This window comes from Genypterus blacodes, unplaced genomic scaffold (assembly GCF_046128005.1).
Source record: "Genypterus blacodes isolate CSIRO-AG114 ecotype Tasmania unplaced genomic scaffold, CSIRO-AGI_Gbla_v1 ptg000058l_1, whole genome shotgun sequence".
Lineage (NCBI taxonomy): Eukaryota > Metazoa > Chordata > Actinopteri > Ophidiiformes > Ophidiidae > Genypterus > Genypterus blacodes.
Window position 1 is genome coordinate 1,293,465 of NW_027466870.1, and position 22,725 is coordinate 1,316,189.

At 45.0% G+C, this 22,725-nt stretch overlaps 3 protein-coding genes across 6 annotated transcripts; all 3 read right to left on the minus strand.

Annotated features, from left to right (window-relative positions):
- Positions 1 to 3,558: 3,558 nt before the first annotated feature.
- Positions 3,559 to 13,717, minus strand: LOC143002758 (unconventional myosin-Va). The gene is made up of 32 exons (XM_076153101.1): positions 13,691 to 13,717; positions 12,770 to 12,880; positions 12,485 to 12,653; positions 11,938 to 12,082; positions 11,702 to 11,858; positions 11,483 to 11,626; positions 11,317 to 11,398; positions 11,099 to 11,206; positions 10,887 to 10,999; positions 10,545 to 10,813; positions 10,388 to 10,469; positions 10,157 to 10,297; positions 9,948 to 10,079; positions 9,758 to 9,851; positions 9,558 to 9,664; positions 9,345 to 9,442; positions 9,184 to 9,270; positions 8,288 to 8,608; positions 7,990 to 8,146; positions 7,446 to 7,895; positions 7,166 to 7,259; positions 6,217 to 6,238; positions 6,061 to 6,175; positions 5,860 to 5,968; positions 5,612 to 5,743; positions 5,338 to 5,489; positions 5,098 to 5,187; positions 4,780 to 4,912; positions 4,342 to 4,639; positions 4,071 to 4,245; positions 3,901 to 3,972; positions 3,559 to 3,799 (listed from the first exon to the last, which is right to left on the minus strand). The coding sequence occupies exons 1-32, from the start codon at positions 13,715 to 13,717 to the stop codon at positions 3,638 to 3,640; spliced, it is 4,548 nt and encodes a 1,515-aa protein (XP_076009216.1). The 3' UTR covers positions 3,559 to 3,637.
- A 249-nt stretch (positions 13,718 to 13,966) lies between these two features.
- mbd3b (methyl-CpG binding domain protein 3b) lies at positions 13,967 to 20,374 on the minus strand. Of its 4 annotated transcripts, none has more exons than XM_076152915.1 (7): positions 20,303 to 20,374; positions 17,456 to 17,615; positions 16,936 to 17,073; positions 16,468 to 16,558; positions 16,087 to 16,264; positions 15,558 to 15,713; positions 13,967 to 15,472 (listed from the first exon to the last, which is right to left on the minus strand). In XM_076152915.1, the coding sequence occupies exons 1-6, from the start codon at positions 20,314 to 20,316 to the stop codon at positions 15,563 to 15,565; spliced, it is 732 nt and encodes a 243-aa protein (XP_076009030.1). In that variant the 5' UTR covers positions 20,317 to 20,374; the 3' UTR covers positions 13,967 to 15,472; positions 15,558 to 15,562. The 4 variants fall into 4 exon arrangements, with proteins under 4 accessions (XP_076009030.1, XP_076009029.1, XP_076009027.1 ...); XM_076152914.1 differs by lacking the exon at positions 20,303 to 20,374 and adding an exon at positions 18,659 to 18,889; XM_076152912.1 differs by lacking the exon at positions 20,303 to 20,374 and adding an exon at positions 18,563 to 18,888.
- Positions 20,375 to 20,699: 325 nt separating this feature from the next.
- LOC143002658 (cytochrome b-c1 complex subunit 10-like) lies at positions 20,700 to 22,646 on the minus strand. The gene is made up of 3 exons (XM_076152916.1): positions 22,510 to 22,646; positions 21,583 to 21,722; positions 20,700 to 20,943 (listed from the first exon to the last, which is right to left on the minus strand). The coding sequence occupies exons 1-2, from the start codon at positions 22,569 to 22,571 to the stop codon at positions 21,602 to 21,604; spliced, it is 183 nt and encodes a 60-aa protein (XP_076009031.1). The 5' UTR covers positions 22,572 to 22,646; the 3' UTR covers positions 20,700 to 20,943; positions 21,583 to 21,601.
- Positions 22,647 to 22,725: the final 79 nt, after the last annotated feature.

The following is a 22,725-nucleotide window of genomic DNA, read 5'->3' on the forward strand; positions in this document are numbered from 1 at the left end:
AGACGCAGCATCCAGGCAGAAATGGCATGAGTTTGTGTGAATTTGGGGCAAATTGGGGAATATTGAAAAAATGCAAAAAACGTTGACCCGCGGGTCATCGATTATTTAAACTAGAGGAAACTTCAAAAGCCCATATCTCGGACAAGGAAGGAGATAGAGAGCTAATATTTCAGACGCAGCATCCAGGCAGAAATGGCATGAGTTTGTGTGAATTTGGGGCAAATTGGGGAATATTGAACAAATTCAAAAAATGTTGACCCGCGGGTCATCAATTTTGAAACTAGAGGAATCTTAAAAAGCCCATATCTCGGACATGGAAGGAGATAGAGAGCTAATATTTCAGACGCAGCATCCAGGCAGAAATGGCATGAGTTTGTGTGAATTTGGGGCAAATTGGGGAATATTTAAAAAATTCAAAAAACGTTGACCCGCGGGTCATCGATTTGTTAAACTAGAGGAAACTTGAAAAGCCCATATCTCGGCTGAGGAAGGAGATAGAGAGCTTATATTTCAGACGCAGCATCCAGGCAGAAATGGCATGAGTTTGTGTGAATTTGGGGCAAATTGGGGAATATTGAAAAAATTCAAAAAAGGTTGACCCGCGGGTCATCGATTTTTTAAACTGGAGGAAACTTGAAAAGCCCATATTTCGGCCTTTATAGAGCTTATATTTCAGACGCAGCATCCAGGCAGAAATGGCATGAGTTTGTGTTAATTTGGGGCAAATTGGGGAATATTGAAAAAATTCAAAAAAGGTTGACCCGCGGGTCATCGATTTTTTAAACTAGAGAAAACTTAAAAAGCCCATACCTCGGACAAGGAAGGAGATAGAGAGCTAATATTTCAGACGCAGCATCCAGACAGAAATGGCATGAGTTTGTGTGAATTTGGGGCAAATTGGGGAACATTGAAAAATTTCAAAAAACGTTGACCCGCGGGTCATCGATTTTTTAAAAAAGAGGAAACTTAAAAAGCCTTTATTTCAGCTGAGGAAGGAGATAGAGAGCTAAAATTTCAGACGCAGCATCCAGGCAGAAATGGCATGAGTTTGTGTGAATTTGGGGCAAATTGGGGAATATTGAAAAAATTCAAAAAACGTTGACCCGCGGGTCATCGATTTTTTAAACTGGAGGAAACTTGAAAAGCCCATATCTAGGCTTATATAGAGCTTATATTTCAGACGCAGCATCCAGGCAGAAATGGCATGAGTTTGTGTTAATTTGGGGCAAATTGGGGAATATTGAAAAAATTCAAAAAAGGTTGACCCGCGGGTCATCGATTTTTTAAACTAGAGAAAACTTAAAAAGCCCATACCTCGGACAAGGAAGGAGATAGAGAGCTAATATTTCAGACGCAGCATCCAGACAGAAATGGCATGAGTTTGTGTGAATTTGGGGCAAATTGGGGAACATTGAAAAATTTCCAAAAACGTTGACCCGCGGGTCATCGATTTTTTAAAAAAGAGGAAACTTAAAAAGCCTTTATTTCAGCTGAGGAAGGAGATAGAGAGCTAAAATTTCAGACGCAGCATCCAGGCAGAAATGAGTTTGTGTGAATTTGGGGCAAATTAGGGAATATTGAAAAAATTCAAAAAACATTGACCCGCTGGTCATTGATTTTTTAAACTAGAGGAAACTTAAAAAGCCCATATCTCGGACAAGGGAGGAGATAGAGAGCTAATATTTCAGACGCAGCATCCAGGCAAAAATGACATGAGTTTGTGTGAATTTGGGGCAAATTGGGGAATATTGAAAAAATTCAAAAAACATTGACCCGCGGGTCATCGATTTTTTAAAAGAGAGGAAACTTAAAAAATTTCAGACGCAGCATCCAGGCAGAAATGGCATCAATTTGCGTGACTTTGGGGCAATTTGGGGAATATTGAAAATATTTTCGAAAAACGTTCACCCGCGGGTCATCGAGTTTTTGAAACTAGAGAAACTTGAAAAGCCCATATCTTGGACAAGGAAGGAGATAGAGAGCTAAAATTTCAGACGTAGCATCCAGGCAGAAATGGCACCGATTTGTGTGAATTTGGGGCAAATTGGGGAATATTGAAAATATTCAAAAAACGTTGACCCGCGGGTCATCGATTTTTGAAACTAGAGAAAACTTGAAAAGCCCATATCTTAGACAAGGAAGGAGATAGAGAGCAAAAATTTCAGACGCAGCATCCAGGCAGAAATGGCATCAATTTGGGTGAATTTGGGGCAAATTGGGAAACAGGTTATCAATTGTTCAAACTAGAGAAAACTTGAAAAGCCCATATCTTGGACAAGGAAGGAGATTGAGGGCTATTTGGGGCAAATTGAAGTATATTGAAAATATTTTTCGAAAAACGTTGACCCGCGGGTCATCGATTTTATAAACTACAGAAAACTTGAAAAGCCCATATCTTGGACAAGGAAGGAGATAGAGAGCTAAAATTTCAGAAGCAGCATCCAGGCATAAATGGCAGCAATTTGTGTGAATTTGGGGCAAATTGGGGAATATTGAAAATATTTTTTGAAAAAGTTGAGCCCGTGGTCATCGTTTTTTTAAACTCGAGAAAACTTGAAAAGCCCATATCTTGGACAAGGAAGGAGTGAGAGAGCTAACACTTCAGACACAGCATCGAGGCTGCAATGGCATCAATTTGTGTGAATTTGGGGTAAATTGGGGAATAAAGAATTTTTTGGGGAAAAAGTTGACCCCGCGTACATCGTTTTTTTGAACTAGAGAAAATTGCAAAGCCCATTTCTTGGACAAGGAAGGATTGAGAGAGATAACATTTCAGACACAGCATCCAGGCTGCAATGGCATTAATTTTCGTGACTTTGGAGAAAATTAAAAAATAAAAATAAAATAAAATTATCAAAAATATCAAAATCTTGAACCCACGGTCAACATTTCGGTCAACATTGTAACAGCCTTTATCTTGGTCAACTAAAGAGCTAGAGCCCTAGAATTTCAAACACAGCATCTATATGGCACTGGGATCCATTGGTGTAAGTTTGGGGAAAATTTTATTTTTGGTCAAATTCTCCAAATTGACAGTGTTACCATAGTTAATTTTTGTGAGTATCAGAAAGAACTTCATTTATTCAGAGGGCCATTGATTGAGAATTTGTCCGTTGAGGCGGAGTTGAACCAGCAACCTAAGGATGCCTGGTTTGTGCCGCTGCAGTCCTCCGCTCCACCAACTGAGCTATCAAGGTACAAGTGTTCTAAATATGGCAGTGTAACCATCAATCAAATTGTTCATTTTTGTGAAAGCCCATATCTTGGTCAATAAAGGAGCTAGAGCCCTAGAATTTCGAACACAGCATGACACTACTTTTGAATTCATTACTGAATTTTTTTTTTAACAATGCGATCAAAAACTGTAATTGTTGCCCAGCCCTAGTTGCGCTATTCTATTTCTTTATCTAAAAAGCTAATTATTCAACCGGATGGCGACTTATTATGAAAATAATGCAATTACAATTTAACTGTAGGTAGTTTCAAGCACTTTATTCAAATACTAAACACTTTTTAAAACTTGAAAACACCACGTTAAATTAAAGCGCTTTTGTGGATTTCCAGCAGCCATACGACCCCTTATACACACACACACACCCACACCCACACCCATGCATGCACCCAAAGCCTCCTGTTCCTAGGCCCTGCGCAGGAAGGAGATCTTCAGGAAATCTGGGATGTCCAGCTCGTCTGCATGGAGGACAGCAGGAGGCGAGTACGGGAACGTGACGGGGAACACTCGCCTCACATCCATCAGCAGCTGTTTGGACGAAACACCCACGCGACCTTTGAGGAGCCCCTGAAGGTCACAGCGACACAAAGAGTTACAAACCTTTCATTATACACTCACACACGCCAAACAAGAAACAACTGTGTTGGTATTAAAGCTGCGCCAAGTACCTGAACAGAGCGAATGAAGTTCAGTGTGACTCTTTCTTCAAGGTCACTGTAGAGGGTCAGAATCTTCACAATCTGTTCAACAACAAAAGTAACCGGCACACAGTTTGAGAAACACAAAGTCACTCCTGCGTGCGTGTTCATGCAGGAGGTCCAATGAAACAGGAACCCACCTGCTGGCTGGACAGGGCACTGCAGGTCTGCACAAGCGCCCGAGCATCTGCGTCTGTCTTCTTCCCCACCTGCAGCAACTGAACTGCCTGGATGAGGGGCTCCAATGTGGCCACAGCGCCCCCTGCCTGCAGACTGCGGGTGTGCAGCCACTCCTGCAGCAGGCTCACATTGTAGCTGCAGTAAGAGAGAGAGAGACGGAATGATGGTTGCTTCTATTTGTTTGTATGGATGTGATTACTGCACATGAAACACGTGTGTTTGTCTGCAGACCGAATTTGGATGCCTCGACTCCAGCAGCACACGTCCTTCCTCAGCAGCAGACTGTTGAACGTGGTGGCAGTGATGAGGTAAGTGAGCTGGTGGAAGGCCTGCTCCATCAGCGCCGGGACCAAAGCCTGATGGGACATGGCCGAGTGAAGGGACCCCAGCTCCCTCAGCACGGACGCCATGGTGGGAGCATCTCCGCCTGCGGGCCTGGGGTCGGAGCCTGCTCGTTTCCTGGATCCGCCAAGCTTGGCCCCGGAGCCGGACAGACCCGGGATGGTCTCGCTCTCCAACAGGGCCGGGACTGCAGAGAGAGAGAGAGACAGAGAGAGAGAGAGATAGAGAGAGAGATAGAGATAGAGAGAGAGAGAGAGAGGACGGTGAGGTGAGGAGGAGATGAACTGTTTAAACTGCTGGGATGAACAGAACCGTCTTTGTCGGCACCTATGATGTTCTGCAGACGCTTCTCTGTGATGGAGAGGAGCTGCTGGTAGGCCTGGATGCAGAGGTCACTCAGGGCCCGGGTCAAGTCGCTCAGGTCAGTGGTCAGGGGAGCCATTTCCTCTGAATCCAGGGTCTAGAAAGTGATGAAGAAAGTCAAGATGAAGAACTAAGAATAAAAATCATCAAGCTTTATTTCATCTTTATTTACAATCATGTCCAGTTACAATCAAATAAAGTCAAATTAGGTACAAAGTGAAAGATTAAAAAGAGAAACTAAAGGATGCAGTGAATGAAGTAATAAGTGGAAGTTGATTCTACCTGTTTTGGAGAATGCTGAGTCAACAGGTCTTGCAACAGACAAGCGTTTTTGAGCCACATGGCCGTCATGTCGACATCATTACTGTGTTTCTGCAGGAAGAGGAAGATCAGAGGGAATGATGTCATCAGCTCCAGGACCTTTACACACTGATATTGATACAACCACTAGGCTACTTTTAGTCGAATACCCCTGCCCTAAACCATATGTTGGAGGCAGGCGGGTTACACACTCCTTCATACCTTCACAGCTCCTTTGATAGCGGTGACAGCAGCAGCACAGAGCGCGTGAGTGCGGCTCCGATCTCCGCTGCAGTCGGCCTGCCGCACACACAGGAAGAGCACGGCGGCGGGAAGACCAGCAGGCAGAGACAGGCCGGCGTTTCCACGGATGTCTGTGAACACAAAGTGAAGGACGCTGGGGTCAAAGTTCACGTATTGTGGCGATTTGAAACTTTACAGGAAAGCTCCTCCACATTCCAGGGGGGGAAATTGGGAGAGATGAGTTCAGTTTCACCTGTGATGAGGTTCTTGAGGAGCTTGGTTTCATCTTTCTTCCTGCATTCCAGCAAACCGGTCACCGACGCCGGTTTGGGTCCAGACGGGATCGAGTCCTCAGGGGCCGGAGGTGGAGGGGCATGGAGGAGGTCTGGACGAGAGAAACATCACAACACAGAGTACACAACAACACAAAGACAATACTACACAAGCGTGAGAGAATTCAATGAGTGGAAGAATGAATGATTTCATCCAATCAAATCTCACCTGTTTGTGTCACAAGTCGTCTGAGTGCCACTGAGATTCTAAGCTCCTTCAGCTCTCTCCTCAGTCTCACACACTCCAGCTCTCTGACCTCTAGTAGCTCCTGCAATCCCTTCACACACACACACACATCATTTCAGGCTATTAGAGGGCAGAAGTAGAGCCGTTAGCATCCTGGTGGTGTTTGCTGGACCCGGTCAGTACCTGTCCCTGTGCAGCAGAGGAAGACTCAGAGATGATCCGACCCTGCTGGCACCTCAGGGCCTCCAGTTCCTCCGTCCACTGTCGGTGCTGGCGGCTCAGCTGATTCTCCAGCAACCTGACACAGACAGGAAACGGTGAATAGTGATCAGAAATTACCCAGAAAATATAAAATTGGAACCTGATGGGCCACAATTTGATGCTCTGAGAGGAACTAATGAGTGAATAATGGCAGACTGACTTGTTGGCCACTCGCACGGCGTCGTAGGCGTGAGCTAAGTCCTCTCCTCTCATTTTCACGGCTGGATCTTTGGCCACCTCCATCTTCTCCATTAACTCCTCCTGTCAGTGCACATGAGCGCAACATTCAGAAGTAGAATTAGTAGAAGTAATTACGTACATTTGCATTTCCTTTTCCCTTTTCCTTCCTTCCCTATTTCCCTCTTCCCCTCTCTAACTAGCGTGAAAGCATGGAATAAATTAGTGAACTAACTCACCATTGGCGTGTCGGAGCTCCACACTGAGACTCTCCTCTCCCAGCAGGGGGAGGTCACGCTGACCCTGCGGACCTCCTCTGGGGAAGGGAGGGCGGAGGAGATGGGCGAAGGGAAGACCGGGAAGATTGGGAAGACTGGAGTGCCCGGAGAGAGAGGCTCCAAGCTCTGGGCCGAGTCGGTCCGTCTGTGGCCCTTAGTGCGCTGCTGAAGGAGGGGGAGAGACTAAATCTGAAGCAACTGTGAAGTACAACACTCGTTTGCATACTGTGCGTGTGTGTGTGTGTGTCTTAGTGTGTGTGTGTGGGTGTACCTCAGTGAACAGACTCATCTCCCTCAGGTTGTCGTATCTCTGCTCCAGTCTGGTGAACTCTCTCAAGAGACCCTGATACTTTCTCCGCTCCTCGTCAAGCTCTGCCCTGAGAGAGACACTCGCCTGGGACACAGCCTCACGCACACACTCTACACACACACACACACACACACACACACACACACACACACACACACACACACACACACAGACATGGAGACAGAGAGGGGAAGTGTGCCAGCAGTTTTAAATAATGTGAACTTCAGAAGGAGGCCACGATGTCAGAAGAGACTAAACTTACCCTCCTGTTCTTTCTCTCGTACCAGCAGTTGAGCAGTGAGATCCTCCTTTTCTTTCCCAACACTGCTCCTCTCTTTCTGCAGGGCTTGCACTTCCTTTAAAGGGGAGGAAGAAGAGGCTGAGAGTGAACAAATTAAAAAAGCACAACTTACTAGTACATGACAAGAAAATATGCTTGTGTTCTTCATATCTAGAAACTGTACTGTTCTAAAGTGTAATAATAACACAAACACCTGCACAGCCTGAAACACGCCGTGTTATTCTGGGGTTGAAAGTCCTACTTGTGTCAGTTGCAGAATCTCCTCGGTCGCCTTCTCCTCTGCTCTCTTCCTCTCCTCCACTTGGTTGTCGTTGACGACAGGGCCGAGGTGAACCTGCTCCTGTTTCTGGCTCTCTAGTTTGCGTATCGTGGCTTTCAAGGCCTCCAGCTCGGCACCGCTGGCCTCCCGCTGTATGTGGAGGCTCTCTCTCAGAGCGACGCCCTCCCTGACCTGCTGGTCCACTCTGAGCTGAAGCTGCATCAGTTTGACCTCCATGCCCTTGTTGAGCTCTCTGAACTTCTCCACTGAGCGAGCCTCGGCCTTCAGCTTCAGCAGCTCTCTCCTGGCGGCCTTGCGGCGGGCGCAGCACTGCATGAACACCACCGCAGCCCGCGTCCGTCTGAACGCCCGGCGAGCCAACCAGCCGCGCACTGTTGCCTGCAGTAGCACGGCTGCTCGCTCTGACAACAACTGAGAAGACAACGGTTTTATCAGGAGATGTGAGGATGATTTACGTGTACAAAGCTCAGAACCAAACACACTAAAGTGCACATAAACTGCTGACCTGTCTGTATCTGTAGCGCGCCAGTGTGCCTCTGGTAAAGGCCTGGATGGTGATGGTGGCCTGGCGGATCATGAAGAACATCTGCCTGACCATCACCATGCGGAACGTCTTCTGGATGACTAAGGCAGCTTTGGTGTAGCGAAGAGTCAAGGCCAGTCTGAAAGTACATTTTTATAAAAGTGAAACAGAACAGGTCTTTCTCTCTCTCTCTCTCTCTCTCTCTCTCTCTCTCTCTCTCTCTCTCTCTCTCTCTCTCTCTGTCTGTCTCTCTCTCTCTCTCTCTCTCTCTCTCACTCACCGTCGCGCCAGCGCTCCTCTGCAGTATCTCTGTACGGTGACGGTGGCCCAGAGGATCCTGGCGTACTTGAGCCGAGCCAGCCAGCCCCTCGCAGAGGTCTGGATGACCATGGCGGCCGCTCGCAGCCTGTCTGCTCTCAGCCGCTCCAGCAGAGCCACCTGACCCGCCCGGAAGAACACTTTGGTCTTTCCGAAGCAGTACTGCTCTGGATCCGGGATGAGCTGCGGAAGCTCCTGCCGGCACGAATCCCGGGCCTGCTCCAGGCTCTGAGGCCCTCGGAGCAGAACGCGATACCGGCCGAAGAACTCCTCGTACGTCCATCTGGAAGAGTCAGCACAGAAATCTCAATGCCTGTAGCTTTTGTTAGAACTCATTTGTGTGTTTTTCATTGCTGGCAGCGTTTTCCAAATCATATTATATTTTTTAATTGGGTTTCTAGCTTCTAGGCAGCTACTGGTTGCAATTAAGGCCATAATAAGATATCGACTCATTTTGTAGTGGCTTGAAATTGACATTCACAAATATTCAGACAGATTCATTCACATTCAGATCACAGAAATGTAAGAGAACAACTCATCTTTGTTTATTTAGATGTTTTACAAAGTATTCTGTCCTGACTGAGACTTGAGGTTTAGCGACATACTATTTGAATTGAATGCACAAAACTACAAAAACAGTTGGCGGATGATGACAAAATCCCTAGTATGACCCTTTAGAATGAAAGTACTTGATTGCAACCTGACTCCAGTTTATGTGAGTCTATTATCTCTGGACTTCGTGGAAAGGTAGAACGCCTAACACAGCAGCTGATATCCTGCTTCAGACAAAGACAGAGACAACATTTGATACAAAAAGTGTAACAGGAGAAGAAGAAGAGGAAGAGGAGTGCTTAGTACCTGGATGGATACCCGGCAGCGCTGATTCGAATCGTCTCCAGCACCCCGCAGGCTCTCAGCTGCTGGACCGTCCTCTTAGGGTCAAACCTGAACACAAAAGGCCTCATTCAGTCATTCAACATACCTGAGATCTGATTGTCAGTTGGGATATAAACCCTTACATAAACGGCTCTTTGAGGTCGTTGGGTTTAATACAGCGGACGTAATGAGGAGTGGTGCTGTTCAGCGTGTCCATCAGCTGCTGTAAGGACTGACGGAACTGACACAAAGGAATAAAAAGCATCAATCAAAACACTGAGACATAAACTGTAAATGCCAAAAAAGGACTAAAGCTAAACGTGAGCGACAGACAGCAGGATGTATAAAGGCCTCACCTGGAAGCCCACGGTCAGTTTATGTTCTCTGTGACTTCTCTTCCCGGACTGAACGCCTCCATTAGCCAGAGAGGGAGCGTTTCCGTCCTGCTGGAACAGCTCGGCCACTAACTCAGACTGACACACAAGAGCAGAGACGGCGAGTGTTTCCCTGCTGGCGTGTAGACCAGAAGACGTTTATGAGGTTTGTTGGGTCAGACGCAGACGTACCTGACTGGCTCTCAGAATGTTAACCAGCTCCACGAAGACCGTGTCTCTATTCTTGTCTAAAAAGCCATCGCATTCATACTGCACCTGATGATGATGATGATGATAACAATGGGAAGAAGCACAGTTGATGCACATGTAGACGTACTGAGAGTTGGTATACTAGAAGCTTAGCTCACTCACAGAATCAGCAAAGTGCAGGACGATGAAGGCGCTGTTGGACATGCGAGGTTTCCGGAAGTGAGGCTGGATCTTCCCGTTCAGGTGCTGATCGTACAGCTTCCTAGCCCAGCTCTCATCCGAGCCTTTAGGCATCTGATCAGAGAGACTAAAGCTTGAGTATCTGTAGAACCCAGAAGATCTCCAGAAGTGACCGATTCGTTGGTACTGACCCTGCACTCCTCATCTAACAGATCAAACAGGCCCAGCTGTCCCTCGATTAGATTGATGCACATCTGATTGTCACTGAACTCGATCCTGCTCCAGGCCAGCTCCTCCCGGACGTACTCCTCCTGCTCCAGCTGGAACACGTGCTGCAGACCACAGGGAGGAGACCTTGATCCAACAACATTACAACATCAAACGTGAGTGACTTACACATGTATAGGGTGTGACTTACTTACCCTATTGAACTGTTGTTGCAGCTTCTCGTTGGCATAATTTATACAAAACTGCTCAAAGCTGTTCCGTTCAAAGGTTTCAAACCTGCATGAAGAAAGGAAACCTCATCAGTCACACTGCAGGTATCTGAATATTCCTGATGAGTCATAATCAGCTCACCCATAGATGTCCAGCACCCCTATAAAGGACTTAGTCCGACTCATCTGGGAGCGCAGGGCAGCGTTGAGCCTGTGGACGGTCCAGGTGAACATCTGACCATAGATGTGTTTCGCCAGAGCATCTCTGGCCTCCACAGCCTGCTGACCAGACATGGGTTTGACCAGCATCTCGCCCCCTACTGCCAGTCTGCGGTGGCACAGCCAGTGGGCCACCTGGGGACCTTCAACGCCCAGCAGCTTAGAGAAGACGGCCAAGGAGCGGTCCTCTGTCTGAGTGGGGAGGGCAGGGGTTCATACTGAGGACAAACACCTTGCCTGGATTATTACACAAAACATTTCTTACATTAATGTAACTGCGGTCTCCTCCTCTCCCACTAGCTTGAATGTTGAGGTTCCCCAGGTGCAGAACAGCTGCCAGGATTCTGAAGAGCTCCATCTGCTGGTCAGCTTGCACACCTACGTTTGTGTTGCATCATGATAAACAATTATGAACAAAAGAATTAGAGAGAGAGAGAGAGAGAGAGAGAGAGAGAGAGACCTCTAATCCTTTAATACCCAAAATGGTGAAAGCGTTGCGAGTTCGCTCCAGATCCAAAACATCATCAGTACCAGGGATGTTCATCTCTCCTCCCTGGCTCGTGTAACGGAAACGCTCGGGTGCATCTAGAGGACAAACACAAAGAAACCAAAGCATCATATGGACGTTATATGTTATGTTATCTGGATATGGTGATTTGTTCGTTGTTGAAGGGGTCACATTGGTCGCCTCTCACCTAGTTTGAGGGATCTCATTTCCGGCAGTTCTCTGGAGGCACACAGCTGGTAGAAGATGTGGTAGTTTCTCTCTGCTGAGGCCTTACATGCACATCAACGTATAGATATGAGCATTCAATGACTCTAAGACGAGATAAATGCGAGACTGAGTTAGACAGATCTTACCTGGAAGATGACCCTCGACTTCTCCAGCAGGTACGTCTTCATGTTGGCCCCAATGATGTCGCCCTTCCTGCCAAAGCCAATCTCGATGTATTTCCCGAAACGACTGCTGTTGTCGTTTCGAGTGGTTTTGGCGTTTCCGAAAGACTGCAGGGAAAAGAAAGCAAGTGGTTGAGATGTTTCTGAACGTGATGTAGAAACACGTGGTTGTCGCCCCGTCACCTCCATGATGGGATTGGAGGCCAGGACCCTCTCCTCCACGCTGGTCTGCTGCGCCGCTCCTCCCACCACAGCAAAGAAGCGCATGGTGAACTTAGCTGAGACCGTCTTGCCTGAACCAGACTCCCCGCTGATGATGATGGACTGGTTCTTCTCCTCCCTGTCCCAGAACATAATGTAACTACCACCACTAGGTTTGTAACCCTGTGACCCTGTGACCCTGTAATAGTTTCTTTCACCTGGTCATAGTGCGATACGCGTCTTCAGCCACAGAGAAAATGTGAGGCTCCATGTCGGCCATGTCCTGACCGCTGTACGCGTCGATCACCTCCTCACCATATATGGACAGCTGGTCATAGGGATTGATGGCGACTAATACGATACCTTCAGGGACGTTAAGAAAGTTAGTGTTTAGTGTTTGTTATGGATATGAATTCAGAATATACAAAGATATCAGATAATCTTGTCCAAAATGATTCAAAGTAGAACAAACTGGAACTGAAGTTTTTATGAGGCGTTTCCTGTCTGAACCTTACACCTTCTGGGAAATATTGCAATACAGATAGGATTACGAGCAGCGATCATGAAGACAGAAGGACAATGGTTGATGGCTTCCTGCCAGTAGACGTCCCAAAGGCCTCCGGTCTCACCTGTCCCACTTTCAGCTGGACAATATTCCCTTCTTAAATTTCCCTCTGTTCAGTTTCAGCTGTCAACTTCTCCCTCTCTCACTCCCCCTCTCTGCGTGTGTCTCTCTCTCTCTATTTTGATCTCCTTTCCTCTCACCACAGTATGTGTATATGCTGCTGTAGTCCAGGAATCGCACTCGGAGGTTGTGCAGCACGGCCGGCTCGTGGAGGAAGCTGAGAGCAGTCAGATCGTTCTCGCCCTCCAGGATGTCGGGGTTCCCCAGTGGTGGGAGATCAGATGGAGATGCCACTGGGTAATCCAACTCCTACCAGTGGAAGACAGATGTAGTGCTTTGTACAAATATAGGGAGGGAATTGAACTTGGCGTGGTGCTTTCATGTGCAGACTATACTTATATACTGGAGGTGATTCTGTGTCTCACCCTGCCGTCAGAGAGCTGAAGCAGTACATGTTGTTCTCCTGCATTGTAGTCCCGAAGGAGCTGGGCCGAAACCCAAACTGCATCCGGATCAGGAATCCACACACTGGCTCCCTAGCAAACACACAGGCAGTCTCAAGCATGTGGGAAGTGCCGTTAATGAATGGGATTAACTATGCAAAATGGTGAAAACTGTCAGATTCCAGATTTGCATTACGTAAGGTTGTATTTTCTGTCGCTGCTCTTCTACTTGCACGCTCCACCCAAGATATTTTTCACCCATCAGCATAAAAGGGTCTTAAAGTGTTAAAAATTAACACTGGTCATCTGTCTCTAAATTGCCCTGCATGGATTATTCATTATCCAACCACTCTGTGAGCAGTTCCCCACATCCACCACATCAAATTCATTTGTTTTGCAGCTTTACAAAATACGTTTTGCTCCATTGAGTGAGAACCAACATAGAGTTGAGATTTCCAGTATGAAATTCTATACCAACCTTTGGAAAATACGAAGATCTTAACAGGTTTGGTCTTTGATAAATATCAGTAGGAATTAACTGAAATAAACCATAACTAGACGTGTTCTCATCAGAGCTCATACAAGCCTGGACAAGCTGTTTTGACCTTCCCCACATTGTGACGGTCTAATATAGGATTTAATATGCTTCATTTTCTTTTATGGATTCATAGTACTTAGAGGTTGAAGGAACATCTCTCTCAAATGTTATAACAAGATTGTTACTTTTATGCTCCTTCCACAATGATTTTGTCAAAACCAGTTCAGAACTTTGAATTAAAATCATGCAAATCTTCCATGACAGACTTGGCAGAGATCAGTAAAGCTCCTATGAATGCCGTTTCTCAACTGAAGAACTTCAAATCACTACCTTTTTCAAATCATTTGTTCTTTCCCCAGCCTTACCTTGCTGTATAACTCCAGCGTTGCCATCTTAACTGATATAAATGAAGTCTGGAGACATTAATGATGTCTTCAGAGGTGCAGACGTCCCACTGTAGCAGCAGCCGGTTTGTGTCCAGCTGACAGGATGTGCACTTTGTCCAGGCTCACACACACACACAGTCAGGTTAACTGTTAATCCGTGTGAGGATACGATGACTGGGTGCAACGGTGTGTGTGTTCTTGTTAAGCACTTTTTAATCACAATACCCCTCCATAAACAGCAGCAGTAGCCGTGTGTGATAGCGATTCATTTTTAATAAGCAATACAATCAAATTCATTTTGGCAATCAGCCTGAAATGAGTTGGGAATTTCATAGATGTCATTACTTCTGGATTCATTATTCACAATCAAACCTCGAGCAACGGGGATAAAATTTACAAAATCCATCTTCCTCAAATAAAACAAATAGAAAATAAAACATTTAAGTGGAATTTGTGTAGTCGTGAATTGTGTGTGTGTGTGTGTGTTTTAACGTTTACACAGAAAACCGAAGCTGTGACAGAAGCGAAGCCTTTGGCACAAAACAGCAGTTTCACAATATCAGTGAGCACCTGTGATGATGATGAGGAGGAGTTAAAAACAGGAAGGATGTCACAATACCAACAGATTCCAACACGATTCCTTTCCCCCTCGTGCTGAGACGCATCGTGTTTGTGTTTCACTTTGTTTTCCGACTTGTAAACGGGGCTAAAAACTTGCTTGGGGGTCAAATACAAAGCAGATTATTATAAATTTAAACTATCTAATAATCCCATTTCAAAATGACAGAGTTTCGACTTTGGTCAACATGAAGTCACAGGATGACACAGCGGACATGATGCAACACATTTCCCCCAACAATACAACACGACCCCCATACATACAATTCACCTGTGACAGAGACGCGCCTCCACCCAATAGATGACTTTGTGTTTGATGTCTTTAATGATAAATATTATTATAGAGTTGTTTGTGGGAGTGCGGTTAAAATCGCGGAGTCGCCTGGAAAACGGTGCGTTTGTGTGTAATTGGACTCGGAAGATGACCTATTAAGTAGAGCTTTGACCGTGACAAATTCATTCTCGACCTGCAGCAAACACTGAATACAACGATAAAAAGTCAAACCGTACCTGATTGGGGACTATGCGCCCTCCGCCTTTGCCCCCGGGGCTGACACAAATTACTCCGGAAAGTTAAAATCTTCTCATCGCGATCCGACGAGAAGAGCAGGTCTATGTGTGTGTTCTACTAGTCATAGTGTATCATAAAATTCAAGAGACACAAAAATACAAAACATTCATTTCCAATCGGTCCAAAACAAATTCAAACAAAGCACCACGGCGGGACTTTTTGGAAAAGGGTTTGGATTTGACACGATTGTCACAGAAATATGCAAACCCATTCAAAGCCTCCCGGTAAAAAATATGGTTGAACGCTGAATTAGTTTGCCTTGTGTTCTTTTGATGTCTTCTCTTAGAAAGGGAAGAAGATTTCCAAATCCCCCCCTCGTCAAAATCAGGGGGCGGGGCTTCGTTTCATTTCATAAGCAGGGCGGCGACGTCGAGGAGTCCCGATGAAACTGAATTTATCGGGGGCGAAGACTCGGGTTCTTTAGGTGGTGTGTGAGTCAGTTTTAGGGTCTTAGTTGGGGCGATGTGGAGACAGAGAGAATAGCTCCTCAGGGTACTGGTGCGGGGCTCCTACTGTTCATGGTCGTGTGTGAGCAGGCGTTGGACAAACCATTCTTGAATGTTGCAAAAACCCTGCGAAAAGGAGAAGACCAGCAAAGAGGTCAGAGTGTGTTGAAGGACGTGGACGAAGACGTTGGTGTCTGGTCAGTGAGCCGACCTGTGCTATACGCTCTCCATGTCTTCACTGCCGTTGCCCTCTTCCTTCATGGCTTCCTCCCCTTCGTTGGAGGCCTCCTCTACGTGTGCCAGCATATCGGCCATCAGCGCCTCCTCCAGCCTTTTCCTCACACTGTACACAAGCTCCTCCTGTTTCCTACACACACACACACAGACACACACACACACACACACACACACAAACAGGAAGCCGTTACGGTTGGCTGTGGCAGCTGCTTCTCATATAGAGAACAGAGCAGTGTAACCGAAACTCAATGTTTTTGCAAACGTTGAGACTCTTTTCTGTTCAGGGGGAATCACAGAAGACAAACCGGAGAAGCTCCAAGAGAGGGAGTGTTTGAAGTCTGATTGAAGTTGATGTCTTGGAAAATACACACACACACAGCATGAGAATGAAACATGTTTTATCAGGCATGGACATGACATTTTGATCTCCGCTTAGAATTAATCATTATTATTATCCAACCGAGGGTTTCTGGGCTTTCTGTGAAATGAGACGTGCCGCTCACCTGATGTCCTCGTCGGTCACGATGAAGGCCTTGCACAGCGGCTGGGCGGTGTTGAGCCACACACCCGGGTTCTTCTCCACGGCGGCGGACAGCTGGCCGGTGATGGGAGCGGCGCTGGTGTGGAGGGCGCTCGCGATGGCCGACAGAAGAGTCTTGTCCGTGCAACCGGGGCCGACGCCTGAGGATCCGGAGACATTCAGAAGAAATCAGGGCTTTAGTATTCAGGACAGTTTTAAGGTTCTTTCTGACATTTCTTGGTTGAATATTTGAAAGGTTAAAACTTAAAAGCTGTGTATCTCAGAGCTGTAACGTGTTCATGGAGCTCAGTCTGGGTTTAGGAGGTGATGGAGTCTGATGGTCTCATTATAAACGGTACGTTACCTTGCAGGCCTTTAGGCAGCTCCATTGTTTTTACCAGCTCCTCTGCTATGTCGTAAGCATTAAGACCACTGAGTTTCTTCTCCCAAAATAGCTGTAGACACAAATAGAATAAGCAGGCTGAGAGAGAACGGTGAAAAAAAACAAAGAAACCTTCAAGAGAATAGAGAAGAATGACTGCTCATCAAGCGTAGAGAAAGAAACTTATTAACAATATAATAAGGCTGTACAACGAAGGAACAAAGTCACATTGCAATATATTAACTTTTTCTGATATATGATATATTGCAACATTCATTTGTATTTCTATTCATTTGTTAGGCCCACATGAGCCAATTATAAAGTCACGGTTGATGTATACTAACCAAACTGAGGCAAACTGGTTGCTCGAGTTGCAGAGCAGGGCCACGTTCCCCTCCACACACACACACACAAACCGACTTCATTTCCTTGTTGCCAGAGGCCGTTTACCTGTCTAGGCTGGTCCACCGCCTTCTGAGGATCCGTCTTCACTTTGTTGCTGGGGTGGTTGGTGACTTTCGTAACAGGTTGCTTGAAGATGGACGCTGTCTGTCTGACGGGGAGCGACGTGTTCAGGTCAGGTTTGCCCTTAAGAGCCGGAAGAGTGGCAGAGGGAGGGCGAGACCGGGAAGGAGAGGAGAGGAGAGAAGGGTTATCATATGAAGCTGCTGATTTCAACCACATATGAGAACAAAACTGTCTGTGATTCACACAACGATTAAGTCTAGAGGACGACACAATCATGAGGTCACACACAACTTCATTGAGGTTTAGGCTTGACCGGCTTTCTCACACATCCACCTCCTTCTTCAATGTTTAAATTAAAGCATTCAACAGCCATTATAAAAAGGTTCAACCTTTTAAAAACGCTTCAAACTTTAAGTGTGTGTCAAGCTTCTATAGAACTGCTGGGATGGTGTGATTGTGTTGGTATGCCGCCCGTGGGGTCACGGCTGTTAAACTGGCTCACCTTGTTCTGGTTGTTGTTATCGTAACGCAATCTCTGGCGGTTCTTGTTCAGTTTGCTCATCAGCATCTTCCCCGTGCGGAAGTCGAAGGAGCTGAGGTCCATCTGGTTACCAAGGTAACGGGCGAGCTGAGGCTTGCTCCGAAACTTCTTCCCAGATGGACTAGCAGAGAGGCGGAAACATGGAAAAACCCCAATTACACCAATATCACAAAAAAAAAAAAGGAGCTCAATCTGACACACGGTCACACTTCACACACACACACACTCCACAACATGCAACAAGTCCAAAGCAAACAGAGAACAGCTCATTCAATGGCACCAGAACCACATTACTTTGTGAAATGGATGCAATCTTGGATGGATACTGAACCATAACCCTATAATCTAACAAACACTGATCAGTTTAACACATTTTAGTACAATTACAATCAAGATATTCAAAAACAGTAAACATGAGGTCACTAGATCACATGTAACACACTGGTATGGCATTACACAACAACAACAACAGTTGGCCTTAATGTTTCAGAATGGAAACATTGTGCCTCCACTAACTTAACGAATCTGAGTCATGAGAAATCCAAAAATGAGCCACTGTGGATATTTACGTGCGAGTAAAATCATGCAGATCACACACACACACACACATACAGCACAGTGACGAACAGCAGTATGACGGCACAGTTAGCCTACCACAAACTATACAACCGACCCGCCTCCCCCCTCTCTTGCCTCTGATCCTCATCTTGCTCTTCTCCTCTGCTAAATGAAAACAAATCTGTCGCTGTTGATTCACTTTAATGAGGAAATAAAAGAGGAATCACTGAGATAACACTGAGTTGTTGTTGTTGTTTTGGTTTTGACCCCCACAGAAGGCCTCGCCACCAGCCTGTGTGACCGGACTCCATACGCCGACATTAGAGCAACGAACGCCGGCCTGGCTGGCCTAGTTGCCCCGCTACACACAGAGACCCCCTCCCCTTCCCACATCACAAAGTTTATACCGTCGGCCTTCCCCTTATTCTCGTCCTGTCTACTTCCTCCTTCGCACCGTGAATCTTGTGAACCTTTTAAGTTATGCAACCTCTCGTTTAGTTCGTTTAGTACCTAAAATAATAGACATCGCTTTTTCCAGCTGACAAACCCGACTTTCTGGTCACTTCTTCCATTTTCCAGCCCTTGGGGAGAGCAGTGCAATCCCACCTTTTCTTCTCCATTTCCCGCACAAGTAGTCTATAAATCCACTAAAAGTTACTGCGACTAAACAAACTGTGTTTTAAGCAATGTGGCGGTTTTTTATAGGCGGCCTAAGGCTCGTCGCGCTTTTGTTTCGACCATATTACACCACGCGTCCGCCGTAATGGGATCTTCTTCTCCTTGCTAACAACATCGCATCTCTTTGTCGTCGTGCGGATCACTCCGCCGCGGACCTCGGCCGCATCACTACCTGCCTGTCCGCCGGGGCTACATCCGCAAGGAAAACACAGGACAGCGTCAAACAGACCGGTGTAGCCACCGCAGGGTTTCCGGGTTCAAAATAAAAGCATTAACGTGGAAAGAAGAGGTAACTAAATCACGTCCAAATTAAGACGGTGAATGTCTGAAGTCTTTCTGAAGAAAAAAGTAATGACAGATTATTAAATTGTAATATGTGAAACTGCACACATTCTGACGTTTTAGATAATATGTGTCCAATTTACGTGTATTTATTGAGCAAATAAAAGGGAATAGTGCTCCGTTGTTAAAATTATAGTAAAGAGATCATTAAAACACAAATTAAAATAAAGTTGGATTTAGAACGCAATTACTAAAATAAAATAAAAAGTCAGTTGTGTTCCAAACTCAAACATTCTTTCCATACACATTAATAAAAGCAGTTCCAAAATGTATTGACAAAACAATCCAGTTGATCAAATTTTGAAAGGATCAATGCCAAACTCAATATTAAGGAGATTAAAATGACCTGTCAAACCTTGTTCTTGTCTTGTGATTACGTTGCCTGGAAACAAGACTTAAATTTCAAATATTAATCCTGTCGAGGAGGTATTACAGTTCTGTTTCCTTTTCATTGAGTTATTTGCTTTAAGAACGTTATTTTGCAAAACACACTAGTCTTTTATTTTGACATAATTTACCGGGATTTTTATTTTTTATTGTTCATTTTGACGCTGGTCAATAGCGTTACACCAACGTTCACCTACTGGAATCATAAATTAGACTATTGCTACAAATACACCGAAAGCATGACGGCGCGATGTCAACAATTGCAGACACCAATAAAGTCTTAAAAATAGCAGAGCACATAAAACGCGACTCTTTGTTTGTAGGCGTGAAGTTTGATGCAGTGCTACATGAAATTTGAGAGTCGTTTCACCGCGACAATGCGTCCCCTTGTCATTCAGACTTGGAGCCGGCTTTTATGAATGAACAAAGTAGATCCTATCTCTCTAACACAGACGCCGTTTTAATCACTTGTCATGCACGTAGAGAGGCTTTATGTTTAAAACCACGATGCATTAAAAATAACATACACATTTACGGTTAGAATATGTCGAAATAGCACACTGCAGATGCAACACCCCGAATCCACGTTCGGTCCCACGTTAGTTGTCAATATCAAAGACATTCAAGCACAGGATTAAAACCGTAGCACATCTAGATTCTAGGCGAACACCTCGGTTTTGTTACATTTGCAGAATAAAGATACCACCGAGCGCATTTGTCAAAACATGTCTGATTCAGCAACACTTTTAGGAATACGTAATGCAAACGACACATCGCGCCTTAGATATTAGAATCATTGAAATCATAGCAGCCAGTTTCATTCGCTTCAGATCAAATACTCACTCGTTTTTATCCATCTTGGAGACACTATCTGCTTTTCTCCCTCTCGCTGTTAAATCCCTTCTCCCCTCTCCTCTTTCAGTCCCCTCCCCCTTCCACTGCAAAAATGAAAGACATTATCCACGCAAATTTCGCAGTCTGGCTGATAAAATGAGGATAATGCCTGATTGGAAACTGCCGTGTGATCGGCGAGCGTTACACCCGTGAACACAGTCAAAGTCTGTAATTTAACCTGTGACACTGCGATCTAAACAGACTGAATACTTTGGTGCAGGTTGCCATAATTCAAAGACAGAAATGTGTTGAAATATGTCCTAGTAGAGCAACACTTCCTGTACCTATACTTAAAGATATGCATGTATATGAAGCTTTAAACACGTTATGTACTCAAAAAACAAAGGAGTTTAAGCAAAAATATTTTAATACTTGGAAATATGCAGATTAATTTGATGGACTGGAGTTATATTCAAGATTTATTCACATTAAATAGCAATAACAGCAGTGACAGAAATTACATCCTCAAGCAAGATTCCAAACAAACAAGCCCTCAGTGGCTGATTGATGAGTTATAGGGGCATCCAACTGAAGCAGGGTATCGTGTGAGCCACTGGAAGTCCTCTTGCATCCATCATCAAGCACAGGTGCTGTAGACACACAGATACAGACACACACATTCATCCATTCATCCATTAGAAAAATGTCCATAAGCACATCTGTCTGAATGTGTGAGACGTCCCTCCTTCCTGTCTCATGATTGGATTTACAGTATCAGTACAGTAGTCTGTTAAGAGACTTTCTAACAACTCGAAATGAAACAACAGATGTGATTAACCACTAATATAGCTGAGAAACAGTGTTTAATCCTGCATATTAGCAATGTGGTCTGGATGTGGTCTTTGAATTGTGCAGTAGCAGTAGCAATAACAATAATCATAATAATATTCAATTCAGTTAAGTTCGACTGCCTCATGAATCTATTTCAGTGTGGTCGAGGGAAGTTAACCCAGAATTCTCCTTTTGTTTGCTCATTTCATACACAAATGGTTTTATGTTTGCTGTAAGAAAGCACACAAACAAAAGCATCGTGGCATAAGAAATGTACAGATTCACAAAATATCACCATATAAATGATATTACAATACACTTTAGCTGGAGGATGTAGATTACATGTACATTTTTGGTTTTGGTTTGGTGGAACTAACAAAAGAAAAACATCTAAGCAGACTGCGTGTCAATCAGAAGACCGATTCCAGGTGTGTCGTCAGGGCAACAAAGTCACTTACAATTCAAAGCGGTAAGATTTTAGTCGTCGCTCTTGAACTTCCCTGCGATGTATGGGACGTAATCCAGAATTAACCGCCAGTCTGTGAAGTGAACCAGGACCACTCCACCCACGGTTCCCCAGGCAACCATGTTAGGAGCCCTTGAAAGAAGAAAAAAGATGGGAATCACTACAGATCAGAGTTTAACATCTGTATGTATTAAATGCACCATAAGTGTTGATTTCATGTTTAGTCTAGTTTGGAAAGTTTGTCAAGCATTTTATTTTGACTATTTAACTTGTCAAATTAATAAGTTTGACATCATTAACACCAAGTTCTTCCAGTAGCTGCTTTGCAAAGAAAAGGACACAGAAGTATAAAATGAAACTCAAACATTCTTTTGATTTTTTGGTTTTTGACAGCAAATCCCATTGAATCTTTGCTTACAAATGATGAAACCTAGAACCAGAGGGACCTACTTATAGACATAAAAACACAGTAAGCATAACAAATGTCTTTTAAAACAATAAATACAATTTGGAGAGTCATAGTATTTGGCTAACAGATTCTCTTCCTTTAAACTCTACACGACCATTTTGCCCTCTAGCACACAAGTATGTCGTCATTTTAGTGATGCTAGTTGTTAAATTTGACATTTCTAAAAAAAATAAGCCTCGGGGCAAAAATGAGTAAGTAAATCAGTTTATCGTAGTCTTAAAACGTCACAAGCACAAATCTGCACACAGGGTTACAGTGTAAGAAGGTAGAAGACGCTAACTAGCTTAGCCAGTTAGCCAGCTCCGTAGGAAGTAACGCATTCGCAGGCTAATGTTAGCAGAGACAAGCAGTTGGGTCACACAGGACACAGAGGCGTTCTAAACACGTCGCCAGGGCACTAAGTTGTAAGCTCCGTCATCGTATTGCGGCTCTATTCTCGGTGTTACTTACCACGTCCTCACAATCTCTATGTATTTGGTCCCGACGAGTTTGTTTACTACGTTCTGCAACATTCTGACCTTCCTTGGTGTGATTCTCTCAGCTCAGGCTGTGTCGATTTTACAGGACCCTCCGTGACTGCCCGTGGTTGTGCCTGATCAAAATAAGCATGCAGGCGGCCGTGTGCAGCGTTCAGGGTTAATTCAGGCCGCCTCTTTTGACTCTGTG

Excerpts from the sequence above, each read along its gene's own strand:
- LOC143002658 (XM_076152916.1), bottom strand. The coding sequence starts at position 22,571 with ATGTTGCAGAACGTAGTAAACAAACTCGTCGGGACCAAATACATAGAG. Across the intron at positions 21,723-22,509 it reads ATAGAGATTGTGAGGACGTG|GGCTCCTAACATGGTTGCCT; the intron begins GTAAGTAACACC and ends TCTTCTTTCAAG.
- LOC143002758 (XM_076153101.1), bottom strand. The coding sequence starts at position 13,717 with ATGGCAACGCTGGAGTTATACAGCAAG. Across the intron at positions 9,271-9,344 it reads GACCTCAAAGAGCCGTTTAT|GTTTGACCCTAAGAGGACGG; the intron begins GTAAGGGTTTAT and ends TTTTGTGTTCAG. Across the intron at positions 6,239-7,165 it reads ACGAGAGAAAGAACAGGAGG|GTTCCAATTTTATATTTTCT; the intron begins GTAAGTTTAGTC and ends GTGGCCCATCAG.
- mbd3b (XM_076152912.1), bottom strand. The coding sequence starts at position 18,672 with ATGGAGAAGAAAAGGTGGGATTGCACTGCTCTCCCCAAGGGCTGGAAA. Across the intron at positions 17,074-17,455 it reads ATAACAACAACCAGAACAAG|GGCAAACCTGACCTGAACAC; the intron begins GTGAGCCAGTTT and ends CCGGCTCTTAAG. Across the intron at positions 16,559-16,935 it reads CGGTGGACCAGCCTAGACAG|CTATTTTGGGAGAAGAAACT; the intron begins GTAAACGGCCTC and ends TTGTGTCTACAG.